This window comes from Vanacampus margaritifer, chromosome 8, assembly GCF_051991255.1.
Source record: "Vanacampus margaritifer isolate UIUO_Vmar chromosome 8, RoL_Vmar_1.0, whole genome shotgun sequence".
In the NCBI taxonomy this organism is placed as follows: Eukaryota; Metazoa; Chordata; class Actinopteri; order Syngnathiformes; family Syngnathidae; genus Vanacampus; species Vanacampus margaritifer.
The window spans coordinates 4,836,603-4,856,725 of NC_135439.1; the positions used below are offsets into that span (position 1 = coordinate 4,836,603).

A 20,123-nucleotide genomic window follows, 5' to 3' on the forward strand; every position below is an offset into this window, starting at 1 on the left:
TGTTGATTGGAATCAGCTGCGTTGGAGCAGAGAAACATTCAAAACCTGTTGGACTCCAGCCGTCGAGGACCAAGTTTGCCCACCACGGTTCTAGGCCGTAAACATACTGGTCCGGCTCGCTTGAAATCAAATTGAAATGAATGTGGCCCTTAAAACGAAATGACTTTGGCACCCCTTTGTTGTTTATTCATTTCAACATTCTGCTTACAAATACAACACTTCAGGCTTGACTTTTGATTTTTCTTTATTGTACAGAAAGTAAAAATTTACTGAGGTGGCTGTCCTCGGCCGCGTCCAAAGCCGCCCCTCTGAAAAGAGAAAAGAAAGTTATCAATATTAAAAAAAAAAATTTTAAATACTATTATTGAAACCTGTGTCAGTACTTACAAATTGGAACTCTGTGGCAGCTCCGGCACCAGCCTCTGCTTTCTTGTCAGCACCGGCTAAAAGATGATCATTTAGTCAACCATGGAGAAATGACTACTTCAGAAGCATTAATGGATCGACGTGACTTTAAAAGGCGGACAATACATACGTGGTGCAGCAGATCGTCTGTACGCATCTCTGTCAGACTCTCCACGGTTAAGGCGGGCAGGCCTGTCGCCTTCTGTTCCTGCAACAATTTACAAGGTTTAGCTTCTCCAGAACAATGGCCAACCTTCTGTTTGCAGCAATGATTTCTTCATGTTTCCCTTCCAATGGTAAGTAGTTTGAACTGAATGCGATTTTTATTAATGTAATGTATAACTAAATAGAAATACTGTAAACAATGGAACCTCAGTTTACATGCGCAATTTGCTTTTTAGTCGCAACAGTGTCACGCTGTTTTGCATCATGGATGTATACTTACTTATATACTTAGGCTTGCACCAAAGTCTTAGCTAAATATCAAGTAGTAATTGGTGTTAAGGAAGTATGTTGATGTGATACATCTCGACTGAGACCAAAATATCCATGCCTCAATATTTGAATTTCATTCCAACACTTTGTGCTTCTCATAGTTTCAACGCATTCCCAACTGAAATTAAAAAAATAACCGATTTTGTGTTCAATTCATCCTGCTCACCCTTAGGCCTGGGCCTGGCGGTCTCAGGGCGGGTCTGGCGACGCAGCGTGGCGGGCACGATCTCGGAGGGCAGGTGAAGGAAGTCCCGTAGGTATTGGATCCCCTCGTTGGTGAGGTACCAGTAGAAGTGGCGCCAGGCAAATTGCTCCTTCACGTAGCCGCACGACTTCAGGGACTGTGCAGGTAAAAAAAAACAAGCATGTTAACGTTAAACCTAATATAGGAAGGGCGGGTGGGAGAATTTAACGTGTGTATATTCAGAAGGTCGTATCCCACACGCTCACCTGCATCGCTTTCATCACATGAAGGTTGGGCACGTTCTTGTCGGCAAGCTCGGGATGCTTGGGCAGGTGGACGTCCTTTTTGGCCACCATGACTCCCTCCTTGAAGAGGAGCTCGTAGATAGCAATGCGATTCTTCTTGGGCATCAGCATCTGCTCATAGAAGAAGAGGCAAAGCGCCGTTAGCATGCTAACTCGCTAGCCCACCCGGCTCCCGGTTATGTCGCATGTAAGCGTGTGTTCTTCGCGGCAGACAAAACAATTAGCATTGGCCCCAACGTAATAACAGAGGCTGTCATTTGTTTTTCGCATTTTGCATACGCTAGACACGCTGACACAACCAAAGGCAGCCCGATTCGGCCATGAAAATGGCAGCCATCGGTCAACACCGTAGACTGGCTCATCTTATAGTCCTCATATTAGCTGATTCATAACAATCACATTCGAAATACATCGATTATTTCAATCCAAAGGAGTGAGGGAGTTGGATGTTCTCCGTGGATTTTTATTAACACTCGCGATGTTCGAGATATATTTAGATTTGGACACCGGCAACATATTTACCTTTCCACTTGATAGTAGACAGGAGCCGGAAGGAACGAGCGTCGTAGGTGGGGAGGGTTTATTCGCTCGCTCCGAGTAGGAGCCTCTTTCCGTATTTCGCCCCCTTTCGCTGTGGAGAGGAACTGCAGCAGAATTATGTTTTGTTTATTTGAAACGGTGCACTGTCTTCACCATGAAGCGTCCATTCAGCGTAAAACTGATAATTTATGGAAATGTGGTTTACTGTAGATGAAAAGGATAACATAAAGAAAGACGTACTTCATTTCCTCCCGGGTGTTTGGTTGGTGGCCTTTATTTTGAAGCGGACTAAGAGCTTCCGGAAATGCGCTCCGTTCTCTCCAGCTTGAAGCCATCCCTAGCGACGTCTCCATCTCTTGCGTTTGACGATGCTGCGCATCTTACAGGACTGAAGCGAGCAAGTGGATCGTTCTCGTCGGTATGTCATCTTTTCAAATCATTCATGTGGTTATTCATTAGCTGTTTTCTCGCTATCAGTTTACGTGCGCATTAACTGCGATTAAAACGCAACTTAATTGGAATTCTTTTCATTGCGCGGCGGCGTCGGTGAGATGGAAGCCCAAGGGTGCAGTAGGAAGGATGTTTAATAAGAAAACAAACAAGAAAAGAAAGAAACAAAGAGAAGGAAATACATAGGGGTGTTCATATAGCAGTTTTGTAAGACATTATGAACTAGAATAGCTTTTAAGTGTGGGCGGTGTCATTTGAGCCACCGATATTCTGCTCCTGCGGCTGCCGTGTCACTAGTTTCATCCAATTTCAAGTAATTCATTGTGGATTTACGTAAAACAATTAATGGTAAAGAATTCCTAGAAGTGTACGATTGCATCTGACCTCCATGTTATACCTCCCGGGTGGGCTCTGTCCGCGGTTCTGAAGTGCCTCAGCAGCACGGGCCTACCTCACGCAATGTTTTAGTAAGATCAAACAGTTCACTTTTACATTGAACGTTTCAAAACTGCCCAGGCGATTTTTGAGGTGACATTTTAAAGTCGTGCACATGCAAAGTGCGCCTATAGCTACTGATCGGGTGAAAGCCCCTGTTGCTCATGTCGCTACTAATTATATATATATACATATATATAATGTTAGTTTGTTAGTTTTTTTCATTATTTTGTGTAACATTTTCAGTCAAGACAGGTATTGATTACCTGTCTTTGCTGATTGGTTCGGAATAATCACGTGGTTTCACCACTTTATCGTGAGGCGTTTGGCATCCATTTTGACTCACTAAATGTGCTTTATTGCTTTTTTACAAATGAAAAGATACATACAGTAGTTGCATGATTTGTGATTTTTTTTTTGTAGTCTTAAATGGTGCAGGAAAAACAACAGTTTTCTTCATGCTAATGTATTTTTTAAGGCTTATTTTTAGGACAAATATCTAATTGAAAGACTTGAATGTCAGGTTATTCAATTACATGAACAGACAGACGAGGCTATTGACGTAATTAATAAGAAACAACCCCCAAGTCGCCTTCTCGTTATTCCTGAGGGACACGATCTTCCCATTCTGTCACCCGAGGTCATCGTGTCAACATCTGCCTCTCACGTCTCCACCTGCCTCTCGAGTTGATGACCTCCAAAGTGTCTACAGACATTTGGCTACAGGTTTAGACCGAATTCTGACAATTCTGATACGTACATGTCTTTATTTATGGGGAACTAATTGGGGCATCCGAACAACAACAAAAATTCAAGGCAGCTTTCCTTACCTTTTGGCTTTGACATAATAGCATGGATGGATTTATAATTAATCCAATATGGCCTTGATGGCATGTCACGTCATCATTATGCTTAAGTGGATGTGCTTCGATGTTATCCAATACTGAAAGGCTTCAGCCATCCTTGCGTACACTTAAAATCTAACTCATCTTCAATGATTCATAAGCTCCATTGATTTCATGCCAGCTTCTGTTTGAGCTGAAGTGTTCCTTCGCTGTAATCATAGCTAAAGATGGCTGCTATCTTTTATTAAACCTAATCGTCATTCACAATGATATTTAATTCAAATTGGAGGAAGAACTTTACCGGGGGGGGAAAAAGGAAAGCTTGGTGTTGCCATGGTGACAGTTCATAAACGTAATTGATTATTGTTGGCGTGGAATGTTTGCTTTTACAGAAATGGTTGTGGCCATGTCACGTGATACATTGCAATCTTTGATATGAATCCTGGGATCAATGTCAAAATCGATTGGTTAAAATAACCTCGTTCAGGATCGTAGAGGAAAAAACAAAACAATTTAACACACCACTAAATAATCAGACAGGATAATCCATCAAATACAGCTGATAACGGGGCTGTGAACTTTGATCAGAAGAGGTCGAAAATGCTCAAAATCCACCTGATTATTGTTACGCGTGTACCCTGCTTACAACGTGTTCCAGGTTTTTCAACTGAAGTCTTTTTATTTGGATGTGCAGTTCAAACTGTGGCCATCAGCTCATTCCACCCTGACAAAAGCAAACCAGAGTCCATTTTAAAAAATTGCCTATCAATATCCAAGAGATAACCCTTGACCCGAAGCCATTCTCTGCTCTAATTTGCGATGTCATAAATTAGCCGGCACAATGGTGGGAGGGAACACGGAGCTCAGATGGAGCGAGCCCACCCACCTCGGTCGGTCGGGGGAAGAAATCTGATTAGATGATAGGCAGATGGCCAAAACATCTGCCCGCGAGTGTGTGTGCTGCGAGACGTCACTCTCAATCAATGAACAAATTCATCAGGGGTTAGGACAATTGTAGGTATCGACCTCCGTGGGAACAGTTTAAGGGAGGCCCTTTTCGGTTCATAAAGTCCTGTTTGGTGTAGAAGAAGTCTTTGCAGTATCAGAATCTCATTATTCCATCCATCTAGAGTTTGGTGATAAGGAAAATATCTCTCTCTATCTATCTATCTATCTATCTATCTATCTATATATATATATATATATATATATATATATATATATATATATATATATATATATATATATATAATAAAATAATCTATTGCAATATAAGCCTTGTAGATATTGATGTAGATATTTTCAGTTATTCTATAAAAAATGATACAACGCACAATTTTGAAATGCCATTAAGCAGACCTACATCAAGTAACAAATGCACCCAGTAGTGCTGCTATATATATATATAACTAGACTAAGTGCAATTTCTGCAGAAATTGTGTGGGAAAGCTGAATGCTAAGTTGAATGCTTATGAAGAAAAGAGAAAGTATGTGAAAATCGCAAAGTATTAATTAACCTGAACTGCATTCTGTCAAAGGTGGGATTTGAACCATCGCCTCCTGTTCAGAGCTCCGCTGCACTGGCTGAAGAGTTGTGCAAGTGGGGTTTGAACCGAGATCTTGCGGTGTGGCAGGCGATTGCTCAAACCACTGTTCCATTACTGCCGTAGAAGAATCTGCGACATTGTATGTAATTGTAGTGAATACGTCAGTACGTACTGAAAGCTTGCGTTGAACTTGAATTTTGAATATAGAATGGATTAAAAACGTAACTCATTCACTGCCATAAATTCATTAAAAATAAGATTATTAAAAATTAAATTTTTTTAATCGTAATTAATCGCATGACTTCACTAGTTAACTCACGATTAATCACAAATTGTATGTCTGTTCTAAATGTAGAATAAAAAATTCTAGGTTTTCATACTCTTGTTAACAAAAGTGGAATGAAATGTTGAACTAATAGAAATAGTTCAAATTAATTTTGGACGCTTATAGACGTCAATAGTAGGGAATGAATAATAAAAAAAAATTAAAAAGATTATAAAAAATTTGGAGCATCAGGCGATTTAAAATCTTTAATCGTAATTAATCGCATGACTTCACTAGTTAACTCACGATTAATCACAAATTTTATATCTGTTCTAAATGTACAATAAAAAAATCTAGGTTTTCATACTCTTGTTAACAAAAGTGGAATAAAATGTTGAACTAATAGAAATAGTTCAAGTGATTTTTTTACGTTTATAGTCGTCAATGGCAGTGAATGAGTTAATAATGACAAATAACATCAAAAGTAACGGATGTGAAATAATTTGACAATGATTAGTATTCAATATTGCATTTGTACTAAAGAGTTGCCCAAGTGGTGTTTGAACCCAGGTCTCCCCCCCTTTTTGATTGGCAGCCGACCCGATGGTGACTCGGTGCCGCTTCACTCCTCGTCTCTCCTCCGTGTTCTTCTTCCTCCCTTTCCCCCCGTGACCCTCCTTTGCTAATTATTGATGGCCTGATGCGTCTTTGCAAGGAAATAGCAAAGTTCACCCTGCGTGCGTGCGTGCGTGCGTGCGTGTGTGTGTGTTGAAGGCGTGCTTCATAGCAGCTGAGTGGAGGTGAGCAGCAGCTGTGTGTTCTCCTCAAGGTGGTCAGGAACACTTCAGGTTTTGTATCTGTTCTGATCTTATTTTGCGTATGATGGTACTTGCTGCAGTGTGCTTAGCATAGCCGATTTGGCCGTTCTGAGGTTTTAGGTTCGAATCTTGGGTCACAGACTTTGTTGTATATGTTGTGATCCCTAAGATACATACCAGGGTAAGCACTGGTCTCACTTAAAAGGCGATTCACGGCAATTCCCAAGAGGGCCTTCGCTCTGCCTCTTGCTCGGGCCCGAATTAATAATTTAATGGCAACAAATGAGTCCAATGGCTAGAAATTCTCATCAGAAATAGTACATATTGGTAGTAATTCTATAATGTTCATAATGACAGCATACATTTCAAATCAAAATGTGATCTTTTAGCAAGTATTTGTATCCATGGTTCGAATCTCGTGATAAGTCGCCCCATTATCGATCAACCGCGATCAATTTTCGACCCGAGATATCATTCGTGTGACGGCTGACTGGCTTCGCCTTTTTATGACCACCGTATATCTCTCTGCATGCTTCGTATCTCCGCCAAGATCGCCTCCGCCCTTTTTGTAATCAGCTGCTCAAACACTCGCCTCGAGCTTCACAAGACCTCCGCTAAGGTTTTTCATGCCGTTCGTACGCTCCAAAAACAGCGTTATTATGTTCTTTATCGTCCTGGTAGGTGTTGGTTTTAGCTAAAGGCTGGATTTGCACTGCAGATCCAAGAACTCAGGGCTTTTACTTTCTGGACCTGGATTTGCCACCTCTGGTCTCTGTAATGTGATGTGGCTGTAAATTTAAAAAAAAAAAAAAAAAAGGGAAGGGGGGGGGGGCAGTAAGCTAGCAAAAAATGAGGAAGAAAACAAATGTCTTTAAAGAGTCTCTTTAGAAATGAGAAAAGGCCAAAAGCTAAGACAAAAGAAATGAAAGCTGTGTTTTAGAGACAATATGAGAAGACCCACTTAAAATATGCAAATTAATCCTTCAAAACTGCCCAAAAAAGCAATGAAAACCATGCTTCAGTTTACAAATTCAATTTTTTTTTAATGGGGATTTGTCAACCAAAACAAAATTACATACTACTTCTACTGGACTATTATACCCAAGATAGGGACCGAAAAGAAACCAGTGCAAGGCACCCACTGAATACAGCTACTTTCAACGTAAAGATTTTTTTTGTTTGTTTCCATATCGGCCCATCAAAATATTGCATAACTCATTCACTGCCATTGATGACTATTGGCGTCAAAAAGTCATTTGAACTATTTCTATTAGTTTAACATTTTTTCCACTTTTGTTAACAAGAGTATGAAAACCTAGATTTTTTTTTTGTACATTTAGAACAGAAATATAAAATTTATGATTAATCGTGAGTTAACTATGGAAGTCATGCGATTAATTACAATTAAAAAAATTTAATTGCCTGACGCGATTTAAAAAAAAAGAAAAGATTATTACAAATTAGTAGCGTCAGGCGCTAATTTTTTAAAATCATAATTAATTGCATGACTTCACTGAATACAGCTACTTTCAACATAAAGATTTTTTTTTTTGATTCCATATCGGTCCATCAAAATATTGCGTAATTCATTCACTGCCGTTGATGACTATTGACGTCAAAAAGTCATTTGAACTATTTCTATTAGTTTAACATTATTTCCACTTTTGTTAACAAGAGTATGAAAACCTAGATATATTTTTTTTGTACATTTAGAACAGAAATATAAAATTTATGATTAATCGTGAGTTAACTATGGAAGTCATGTGATTAATTACAATTTAAAAATTTAATTGCCTGACGCGATTTAAAAAAAGAAAAGATTATTACAAATTAGTAGCGTCAGGCGCTAATTTTTTAAAATCATAATTAATTGCATGACTTCACGAGTTAACTCACGATTAATCCAAAATGTCATATCTGTTCTAAATGTACAATAAAAAAATTCTAGGTTTTCATACCCTTGTTAACAAAAGTGGAAAAAAATGTTAAAACAGAAATAGTTCAAATGGATATTTGACGTCTATAACCGTCAATGGCAGTGAATGAGTTAATGTGAAAATGGTCCTTAGCACTATAAAGGTTGAGGACCGCTAGCTTAAACTGTCCAATGTAAATCCATCACTAAAAAGGGAGTCTTTAAACCAAAACAAAACCTGAGGAGCTGAGAGGCGTAACCAGCCTTACGCCCAGACAGCAACACCCCCCCCCCCGTGCCCCCCTCTCACAACCGTCTCATTTCTCCTCCTGTGCCCCTCTGGCTCAGCGCTCTGTCAGAACCACTCCAGCTAAACAGCACAGGATTATCGCTCTCGCGCTGAGACACACAAACACACACTGGTTTAGCGCTCTGGGTTGATTCCGGTTCCTTTCCTCGCTGATGCTCTCGTTGCTCCGAAGTGAAGGAGGTTGTTGTCCCAGACCACGTGTCTTCTTTCTCTCCTAGCCGCAGCCGGGGCCGCCGCTAATGGAGGACTGGGGGTAAGCTTTTGTTCAGGCAGGGGGCTGTGCCGGTCTTTGTCTTGTTGAGTTGATGCCTCTTGTTAGCTCACCATATCGGTCGTTGTGGTTCTTTCTCGGAACTCGGACCCTCGCTAAGAGATGAGCAGCATCGCCTTCGTTGTTTGTGTTATCAGCTCGGTAACGTTGGTTTAAAAGTCGGAACGAGCTCTGCCAAACAAAAGCTCCTCTCGGTGTGAGGTTGAATGGATTAAACAAGCGTGATAAACACTGTGTCTCGTCACCCAAAGACACCGAATGGGTTCGGACCACAAATTCTCAATGGAGTGGATTTTAGATTTGGGGGAAATCCTCTCTCTCTATTTCTCTCTCACATTTCAGTGACCTCTCTCACTTGCCACCTTCATTGTCAAAAGAGGTTGACCCAAATACCCACGCCGCTACCGCCCCACCCCCCGTCCGTCCCCAACCCACTGGTCTCCTATCAAAACACATCATCCTCTTTCTATTGTTTTGCATCTGTCGCACGTTCCTCGAAATGTTCCTCATCTGCAATGTTTTTCTCTATAAATGAGAGCTAGACTGTTTTCTTTTTTTTTCGTCTTAAAGACTTGGGCTGTGAACATCAACATTATTTTCCCTTCACTTGTTATCCATCCATTTTCTATACAGCTTCTCCTCATTAGCATCGCAGGTTTTCTAGAGCTGACTTTGGGCGAGAGGTGGAGTACTCCCTAGATAAGGGTTCAACAATTCCGGTCCTTGAGGGCCGGATTCCTGCAGGTTTTAGATGTTTTTGCCCACTAGCACACCGGATTCATACACTCTAAAAACAGTTGGGTTAAAAATAACCCAACTATGGGTCAAAAATGGACCAATCCTCTACTTGGGTCAATTTGACCCAACTTTGAATCAAGAAATTGGCCTTTTTGTGTAAAACAACTCCAATATTGGTTAGATCCTTTACTTCAGTAAAAAAAAAAAAGGGTCATTTTGTATAAAACAACCCAGGAAGTGGATCGGTCCATTTTTTAAAAATCCATAATTGGGTTACTTTTGACCCAACTGTTTTTAGGGTGTAAAATTAGCTCATCAGCATATCTGAACCTGATCTTTAGTATCAGGTGTGTTGGTAGGCGGAAACATCTAAACCTGCAGGACTCCGGCCCTCAAGGACCGGAATTGGGGAACCCGGCCCTAAATGGACACACCAGCCGAACATACGTAGACAAAAAAACATTCACACTCAAATTCACTACTAAGGACAATTTAGTCTTCAATTAACTTTCAATATTTTAAGAGAGAAAAGACCTAAACGAGAGAAACTAATGTTTGACTGATTTGCACACGATATTTTTGCGTCTACCAACCACGGAAAGCAAGCAATTAATGGAGGTCAGAACAATCCCACTCGTCTTTGAGCTTTTTTGTCTGATAGAGGTAACGTAGTTCTCGGAGAACGTCAGAATGTTGAATTTGTCCATCAAACAATTATTTGCACACGTGTGGAATGTTGCTTCCTGTCTTTATGCTAACACTTCAATATGCGCCCTAAAGAAATATTTACAGTCATTTCTAGCATGTGTAAGTGTAATAAAGGTACATGGATGGAAATGAGCACAGAGAGTCCCGTCAGCTAATTTGTCTGGACAACGTTTAACTGGATCTCGTTAACTCTTCATTCCAATTAATTTGCAACAACGGGCTTTGCGTTTTGTTGGCGACACAGTGACTCTGCAAGTTTAGGCTCCTCTCGTCCCTCAGGAAATGTCACCCGGGTCGATTCCAGAGAAGATTAATAGCCAGACTTTCCATATATTGATCTCGGCCAAAGGTGACTCGAAGCGTACGGAAAGCATTGCAGGATTCAGAATCTGCTTCTTTCCTTGATAGGGTTTCACTTTTAAAATGAGACTTTGTAACGGTTATCATCTTATGAATGATTGATTGTGCAAAGTTTCAAGATGAGACCAAACGAAACCTGAAAAGTAAAGCTAGATCATGCGCATAAGGTTGCATAAGTAATATGACTAAGTACGCAATCCTAAGGATTAAAATATGCAATGCGATATTAGAGAGAATCTTCTTATGAGGCAGGATTTTTCATATGCGTTTTCATCTCGCCCTCGCAGCGCGTGAGAGAAGCTAACCGAGACGCCATCGCTCCGCCCCCCTCCCCCGACCGCCACCATGTCTGGCGCCTTCGACGAGTCGGCCAGCCTGGAGGAAAACACCGACAGTTTCTGGGAGGTGAGAACGGCGGGAAAATGAAAGTCTTTGGTGATAAGACGTCAAAAAAGATGCGGGACCGCGGCGGGTCGAAAGAACTCTCAATTGAGGATTAATATACAATGTTTATTTATCATAGTCATCTTTCAGAAACCTGTGATACATTAGGCCATTGCTGACTTGAGTTGGAAGTGGGGAAAAAGGTTCAAATTTTCTAGATCCAAAAATGTTCCCGTGCTTCAAAAGTCAAAGATACAAAAGCTTCCTCAACCCCAGCATCGAGCGAGTGTACCCCAAAAGGTAACAACGTTGTGTGTGCTCATGACGACATGACATCACCGACTCGGGTTTCCGAGCACAAGCAAGGCGCAAGTAACTGGAGTTCCCGGTGGTTATTCATTATACATGAGAGCTCAACACTGTTGAGCAACAACGATGCCAAACGCTAGTTTAGTGGTTTTGCTCCATTCCGGCAAAACGGGGATGACAGAAATCTCTGACAAGAAGAAGATCAGGAAATGCTCAAATTCAGCCTTTTTAGTTTGACACGCGTGTTCTTAATTGAGGGAGAAACGACACGCGTGTGCGCTCCCACTCCGCAGTATTGCGTCATCGACGCATCATTCAGTTGCGCGTTTCGCTGGAGCAGCAAAGGTGTCGTCTTCCAGCCTGCCGCCGCTACATCACCGTGGCTCGCTGCATCGCGGCGCTGCAGTGCTGCTGACTCAGCTGCTCTGCCACGCCGACGGTTCGTCTGCGGGTGTGATGCCAGCACTTGTCCAGTTCACTTCAAGCAGGGGTGTGGCGGCGCTCGACATTCAAATACCCGCAGATGTCAACATTTCATGAGCTGAAGTTCACTTATTATTTTCAACTGGAACGTTATCTCGTTTGTATGCCAAACTTGTTATTGTGGTTTTAGCACAATTTTGCCCCCAATTATTACCATGGCACTTCCAAAGGCCAAAACCAATTCAGTTGATTCCTTCAAAGCACCTAAAACTGATTTGTACTTAAGATAAACCTTAGTCAATACATTAAAATAATCAGTACTCCTTGCTTCCCGTTCTTTTACTCTCGACGTTTTTAGACAATTAAATGCTACCAACTGTAGGAACGGTTTTGTGGAAGACCCTATTCTGCATTTTGGGGATGACTGTGCCCTATTGCACGAAGGGTTCGATGGGTTCGGTGCAGAGAAACTTGAGAGGACTTTCCACACAGTAAAGGTTTATGATTGGTTGGTCGGAATAAGAGTTGGATTTAGTGGTTATGTTTAGCGGGTATGATTAAGGTAATGAGTTGGTGTGTGAATCTTTGATTCAGATTTTTGGGTGTGCGATTCGATTCAGAATCGATTTTCGATTAAGAGTGATTTTTGATTCAAAATGATTTGATTGACAATGATTTTTGCTACCATTTATAGATGTTCAAGGAATCGTAATGATCTACTCCAGTCTGACTCGCTAATGCTAATTAGCGCTCTACTCGCGGCACTTTTATCACTCAAGCTGCAGGCTGAAAAATAAAAACATTTATTGGAATAACTTGATCGTGACTTTTTTCCTTCTACGCTCTGATGTGGCTACAACTTAACAGTGTATTAGACCGCGTGGAACCACACTGCCCCCAAGTGGCCAAATCAGGTGCAACATGAATGGCGTTCCCAATAAAGGCACACACAAACAAAGGAATGATAGTATAAAATAATTTAAATAAAATCGATTTTGGAGCATTTAAAATCGATTTTGAATCGTACTAAATGAGAATCGCGATTCTTATGAAAATCTGTTTTTGGCACACCCCTAGTAATGAGTATGGGTAGGGTACAGGTTGGGCTTAGTGGTTATATTTAGGGGGTATGGTTAGGTTTATTGTTATGTCGTATAGATTGGATGTTCTTTGGGTTTAGGTTTTAGGTTTGTATTTAGGGTCATGGTTAGCGGAAAAGGGTTACCATTAGGCAATTTGGTTAGGTTTTGATAGTGGGGTTGTTGTGCGTTACAGGGTTTGGTTTAGAGATTACGTTTAGTGCTATGGTTGCGTGGTAGACTTCTCAGAAGACTGTAAGCTGTTTAAGCTGCAATGGGAAATTACCTCCAAATATTCACGTTTTCACTTCCTGTAGGTGTATTACAACAATGTTCAATGCGAGTTAGTAGAATATTCTGTTCCATTGGAAAGGTGGGGAACTACAAACGTGCAGTGAAGCGAATCGACGATGGTCATAGGCTCTGCAATGACCTCATGAATTGCATTCAGGAGCGAGCTAAGATCGAAAAAGCCTACTCCCAGCAGCTGACTGAGTGGTCCAAGAGATGGAGACAGCTAGTGGACAAAGGTCAGAGGTGTCTCAAGCTCACAGGTCTATGAAATTTAGCTCTTCAATTACGTAAAAAACTTGCCGTTCCCTTGCACCAGGTCCTCAGTACGGTACGGTAGAACGCGCTTGGACGTCGCTGATGTCTGAGGCGGAGAAGGTCAGTGACCTTCACCACGAAGTGAAGAACAACCTGATGAGCGAGGACTTTGAGAAGGTGAAGAACTGGCAGAAAGACTCGTACCACAAGCAGATGATGGGAGGCTTCAAAGAAACCAAAGAGGCAGAAGAGGGATTCAAGAAGGCCCAAAAGCCCTGGGCTAAAAAATTGAAGGAGGTAAGGGAACCTGAGGAGAAGAATGTTCCTGTATTAGAATATCAACTGTGAATAAAAGGCAAATGGACTTTAATTGGTCGCTGTATGTGGGATACCCTTAACTAGTTGACAAACATTTCTTTTGTCACATTTCCCATCAGCTTGAGGCCGCCAAAAAGTCCTACCACGTGGCCTGCAAAGAGGAGAAGCTTGCATCTACCAGAGAGTCCAACGGCAAGAGCGACGCCTCAGTGACTGCTGACCAACTGAAGAAACTCCACGAGAAAGTGGACAAGTGCAAACTGGATTCACAGAAGGTGAGAACGTTCAGAAGCTTCTCTCATCTCCCCCGAAAGACGCAAAAAGATATTTCCTTCAAAGCAAAACCTGCACGGTTGTTATCAACGTTGTTAATGTGTGACTCAACCGCACCCTCACCGCCTCTCTTGCCCTCCGAGTCTTTGTCACGACTCCAACTTCGGCAGATCTCTGCCGACCTTCACCCCGTTGAAGGGCGATTCCTTATTTGTGTCTTATCTTCAGGCCAAGGAGAAGTACGAAAAAGCTCTGGATGAGCTCAACAAGTGTACGCCTCAGTACATGGAGAGTATGGAGCAGGTCTTTGACCAGAGTCAGCAGTTTGAAGAGAAGAGGCTGAGCTTCCTCAGAGAGGTGCTGCTGGACGTCAAACGCCACCTGAACCTCACAGAGAACCAAAGGTTTTGTGACCAAGTCAGATACGACAACCTTTATTTAAGAACAACACTCTGAAACCCGGTTCTCTTTGCAGTTATGCGTCCGTGTACCAGGAACTTGAACATGCCATCACATCGGCCAGTGCTCAAGAAGATCTACAGTGGTTCAACAACAACCACGGCCCCGGCATGCACATGAACTGGCCGCAGTTTGAGGTGTCCGGCATCCGTGCACCACCAGATAGCTAGCGAGCATTCCAATCGTTTACACTTGTTTATTTTGCAGGAGTACAATCCGGAGCTTACCCACAGCATCACGAAGAAGGAAAAGTCCAAGAAAGGCAGCGATTCCATCACGTTGACGAATGTGACAGCGACGGCTGACCAGGCCCAAGCTGGAGACCAGGGCAGGTGAGAGAGTTTTTTTCTGTGGGTCCTAGTATGCGACTGAGAGTGACTTCTTGTACTATATGACAATTATGTCGCTGCACAAACGAGTTAATTTCGAGCTATCACACAATCAATCTTGAAGCGTTGTATGTCGGGACTGTTGTAAACCGTTGATTCCCTCTTAGAATCAGGTCATCAGGGACTTTCCTCTTAAATGTTTTTAAAGTCTTCTGTTCATGTGTTTTAATGTTGTCGATGTATGTTCTTTTCAGTCTTTTTTGTAAGCTACTTTTGTTTTCTCCGATATGCCTCTGAATGTCAATAACTTGTGTTTGTTGATGCTTGTATGTGTTGTGTTCTTTGCTTGTGTAAAGCAACCTTGTATACCAAATGTGCCCTAGAAATAAAACTGCCTGGACTTGCTTTTGTCAATGGACATTTACTGTACATGGGGCGGGTTGGCGGCTCAGTAGCATTGCTAGTCGCGTTCGAGATCGACGCCATTTGATTTGTGTCGAAGATCCAGTAGCCCTGCCTAAGGACTTGGACTCGGGACAGAGGAGCTGACTTGTACGACACTTGGAATTTTCCACTATCACAGGTTGTCGGTGTGCCAGATCAGTACCAGGGACCTTCGTGATGGTGCACCAACAGCGATTGGATATGATACGGTGCTAAATTAGGCATAGGCTTGATTGATTGGCTGACAGAATTAATTGGTACAGTTCACACAACAAGCACAAATCAGAGCGATTTACCATGCCAAAGTTGGTCAAAACATGTCTTCTGGCTGGTATTCAGAGATTCTGGGACAATAAAAGTCTCTTCTTCTTTGGTCTTTCTTTGGTTCTTGTAGCGTGAGCAGCTACGAAAAAAATCAGGTGCACAGGGCCTCCAATGAGTGGTCAGACGAGGACCAGACGGCGCCAAACTCAGCCAGCGACACCAACGGCGGCGCCAACCCCTTTGACGAGGACTCGACCGGTGGTGTGAGGGTGCGGGCATTGTACGACTATGAGGGACAGGAACAAGACGAGCTCAGTTTTCGAGCAGGTACGCGTCACATGATAACTCAAGGTGTCCTCGGTTCATAACTGAAATGTGTTGCTACTGCGGGGACGTCACCCACATTTTTTCACAAGCGAGCGACCCCATAGTTATTGCTTTTTACTTTGCCATTGTAAAACTGTTTTACGTTCTCAACAAAGGTGATGAACTGACGAAGCTGGAGGAGGAGGACGAGCAGGGCTGGTGCAAAGGTCGCCTGGACAGCGGTCAGCTGGGTCTCTACCCGGCCAACTACGTAGAACCGATCTAACGCTCCCACTGCCATGGACACTGGGACAAACTCTTAACTGGACTTAACTGTCCAGGCGTGGATGCACATTGACCACCTCCGCGATTTTTCGAGCACCCGAACTTGGTTTCCCCATTAAGGGTCATTTGACTCCTGATTTTGCATTTTTATGATACGGTCTTCAAAGCGGTGCCTGGATTAGCAAGAACGAGCTATGCATTGTGCATTCCATGTGCTGTATATATTTACGTTGTTTTTTTTTTTTCTACCATCTGGATGCTTGTACAGTATTCACGCCTCATGAGTTTTCTGTCATTGTGAGATCTTGACATACTTAGCCTTAAAGGAATAGTCCAGTTTGAGAGTTCATGCTACAGACAGGTTAGCATTCACACTCACACATTTTGTTTCGATTTTTTGCTTAGTGTCTTCTAACAGCCAACATGGTGAACTTCGGCAGATCGTGAAATGTTTAGAAAATTCACAACATTCATAATGCCGCCTAGTGTTGTGACAAAGGGGTTGTCACCCATTAGCCTGTGTTTGCCATCTTAGCGCTAAGATAAGATAACCAGGCACTAGAAGTTGTCGAGAAAAGGTTTGTGATCATGGAAGTATGCAAAAGTACTGACTTTTTTTTCCTTTTTTATTTTTATTTTTATCGTTTCAACATGTAACACCACGTGTTCAGCTATGGCGGACCATATTTTCTATCTTTGTTCTAAGGTAAGCTTGTCAGGTGCAAGAGGAGATTTTTGTTAACACAGCACAAATATACAAACATAATCTGTTTTTATGCATTCCAACATCTAACGCCACGTGTTGATTTTGTGCCACAACGATAGATAGCAAGAAGAAAGAGAAAATTGCTAGCAGTTTACTTAGCCTCACATGTTTTCTATAGCTAGCTAGCTAGAAAGCATACTTACTATAGCTTCTAAGCTAAGTTAACCAGTATACTTTGCCACCATTGTTGTGTCCCATATTTCCTTCCTGTGATCCACTCACTGTTGTATTAACGGTATACATTATTGTATAAATATGATAACAACGGTGGCAAAAATGTATAAGTAGTATATTTATACCCATTCCAATATTTAACCAGATGTGGGTAACCTTTGGTAGACCTGAAAATGTTTGCAAATTAGATGACCTAGTCGTCATCTATTATGCCATCTAGCGTGACAACAGACAAAAGTTGGTTTAATGGCAAGAACACAGAAACGAGGCAAATTGGCAAGTTTTCTATCTTTATGCTAAGCTAAGCTAACCAGTATATATCCGCCCTGCCCTCATATGCAGCTGTCATGAGAAATATTGTAACAGTAATGGTAGAAAGATTTTTACTTTTTCCCAAATCTCATACCAGATGTGTTAAACATCTCTGGATTTTTTTTTTTTTCAATATGTGAAGTTTGTAATGCTAACATGTAGCCACCTAGCATGCTGATGGTAGGAACATAGAAAAGCGGGAAATCTCTCGCTGGCTATACAGCCACATTTAACGAGAGTTGAAAGGTTATAGACCATGTTGGCTCAGGGTGTAAACGGTGTGTCTTCTCACGAATACTAGACTATTCCTTTATTGCTTTTCATGACATTTTATCCCAACTCTTACATTTGAGAGTTGCTAAAGGGACGATTTGTTTGTGCATCTCTTCGGATTATGAAATCAAGATTGAAACTGTGAAATGGATGACTTGCCTAAACAGAAAATCTTCATCTTCAACAGTAGATCAGGGTTTCCCAAACTGTGGGATTGGGTCGGGTCCCTAAATGTCTCACTGCATAATTTTGCAAGTTGGGGTCTGAATAAAACTCTAAGCTGTTGCTCTTCAAGTGGGCAGATTCTTTTCAAAGGGTTTTTTGGGGCATGCATTCTGTGTTGGGTATGTGTACACTACAGTATATGTTTTATTGGGAAATGGTGGAAAGAAGGTTTTAATGTAGCATGTCTGCCAGAAGGAAATTTATATAGGATATTTATATTTTAACATTTTATTTTATTTATTGTTTATTGGCATTTGTTCTACTTTATCCGATTTATGGTATTCAATTTTTACTTTTTGTTTTATTTTAGTTGGAGTGTATTTTCTACTTTTTGTTTTTATTCTTAGTTCTTTTAATTCTGTTTTTATTTTATTTTTAATTTAATTCTATTTATTTCATTTTCTTATGTTTTTATTTCATGCTGGTTAATTTTTTTAATTTCTGTGCTGGTTTTTATTTTAATTTCTGTGCTGCTTTTTATTTTAATTTCTGTGCTGCTTTTTATTTTAATTTTATTATGGTTTAATTTCATTCAAGTCTGTTTTGATTTTGTTTGTGTTTTAATTTACGCATGTCACATCATTATTTCACTTATTTCATTCTGGTTTTGTTGTATTTTTCTTATAGCTTAATTTCAGTTAAATGTATTTTCCTTTGATTCTTTTTCATTTCATTTCCTTCTTTTTCTTACGTTTTATTCTTATAATTTCATGTGGAGTTTACCGTTAGCAGTAAATTTGGGTCTACTTTGGGGAACCCTGCTTTCGACCCTCTCTGGGTCTTTTAAGCATTAATCATGCAAAGCACAAACTGCCTCCTTTTCTTGAGCGCCTTTTTACTTCGGTTAAAGCCCCCGTTTTCTTGTTTACAAGCGCTTGTACCACAGAACCATTGCAAGGCCTCAACTTAGTTGCCTCTTTTGCCCATCACATGAGAGGAGGCCGTGCTCGCTTAGCCTCATGTTAAGCATGTTGCAGCAGACAGACTGTGTGTGTGTGTTTTAGGAGCCTGCTGGGGAGTCTACAGGTGTCATTGAACACTACATACACCCTGCCTGGTGTTGTCTTACTTTGCGAGCGGCAGAGAAAGCTGAAACACTGAAATATTGATAAGCTTTTCTTACGCAAAAAAACAAGCTTGTTGCAAACAAAATGCCTTTTTTTTTTTAACTGCTCGCTGGTGGAATCCAGCACTCGAAACCATCACAAGCTTACTTTGACTTTGCAACTGTGTTTACTTTATCCCCCCTAAAAATGAAGGTTACTTTTATTTTTTTTATTTGTCATTTGTCTTTGAGTGGCTGTGTCCACCACGAAAGGTCTATCATCACACTAGAATAAAACCATGTCTCAAATAAAAGTTAGTGTCAGAGGGAAAGTGGAAACTCTTTCAGGCTCGCGGGGTGCATTACAGTTTTTCTCCGTCTCATTTCTGACATGTCACATGACAATGACATTCTTAAAACTATTAGGACAAACAGTCTGACAGTTCTGTGAAACAAAAATTCATATCGCTCCCAAAACTGTTCACACATACTTCTTAACTTTCCTTTTCCATTGGATTCAGTTACCATCATAAAAATGTCACACGAAGAACACCATTTCTCCCAAAACAAAAGGGGAAAAAAACTTTTGTCTTCCTCGTGGCGTCCCGCTGGGTCAAAACATGCAATGTTTTTAAATCCGCACCAACAACTTACCTGTGGCTTGTTTATAGCACAAAGTGAACTCATTTTCTAAAAATAAATTTCACTTGTAACAGTTAGTAGAATAGTGTAAATAATCGCCATAAATGTGTATCGTTCTACAAACAAGAATTTATCAAATGTTTCAAGGTTTTCATATTTATGTTTGTAACCATTTTTGACACTATTGTGCACCTTGGGACTAAATGAAATCACGATGACATATTTTTGAGAGAAATTTACATCAGAAATATTCGAAAAACGTGCTAACAGTAGGCTACATATAGGCTACATAACCATTTGCAAGGATGAGACATTTGAAAAATGTTCGATGACATTTGCCATTTGATGAAATCATTGAGAAATGCCATTCTGTTGTAAACGATGGCACGATGGATGGTAATTTATTTTTGAGGAAATGAGTCAGCGTAGAACTGTCGATGTGGAGTAAACAATTTTGACTGGAGACGTTGGAGAAAATCTGTAATGTAACTGTAGTCATTATTGTGCTTGGCCTCTAGAGGTCACTTTTTACCCAATTTGTTACTAGCTAGACTCCTTCACAATTCTGTCCGCAGCTAGTTTTAAACACACACACACACACACACACACACACACACACACACACACACACACACACACACACACACACACACACACACACACACACACACAC

The 20,123-nt window shown here is 41.1% G+C and overlaps 2 protein-coding genes across 4 annotated transcripts; one reads left to right on the plus strand and one right to left on the minus strand.

Annotated features, from left to right (window-relative positions):
- Positions 1-226: 226 nt before the first annotated feature.
- Positions 227-2,073, minus strand: rps10 (ribosomal protein S10). Its single transcript, XM_077573740.1, has 6 exons — positions 1,912-2,073; positions 1,351-1,500; positions 1,067-1,241; positions 536-613; positions 388-443; positions 227-308 (listed from the first exon to the last, which is right to left on the minus strand). The coding sequence occupies exons 2-6, from the start codon at positions 1,498-1,500 to the stop codon at positions 267-269; spliced, it is 501 nt and encodes a 166-aa protein (XP_077429866.1). The 5' UTR covers positions 1,912-2,073; the 3' UTR covers positions 227-266.
- Positions 540-19,108, plus strand: pacsin1b (protein kinase C and casein kinase substrate in neurons 1b). Of its 3 annotated transcripts, none has more exons than XM_077573739.1 (10): positions 540-701; positions 10,879-10,996; positions 13,160-13,316; positions 13,397-13,632; positions 13,773-13,928; positions 14,155-14,330; positions 14,402-14,522; positions 14,593-14,717; positions 15,553-15,749; positions 15,905-19,108. In XM_077573739.1, the coding sequence occupies exons 2-10, from the start codon at positions 10,937-10,939 to the stop codon at positions 16,012-16,014; spliced, it is 1,338 nt and encodes a 445-aa protein (XP_077429865.1). In that variant the 5' UTR covers positions 540-701; positions 10,879-10,936; the 3' UTR covers positions 16,015-19,108. The 3 variants fall into 3 exon arrangements, with proteins under 3 accessions (XP_077429865.1, XP_077429863.1, XP_077429864.1); XM_077573737.1 differs by lacking the exon at positions 540-701 and adding an exon at positions 2,238-2,347; XM_077573738.1 differs by lacking the exon at positions 540-701 and adding an exon at positions 8,554-8,767.
- The last annotated feature ends 1,015 nt before the right edge of the window (positions 19,109-20,123 follow it).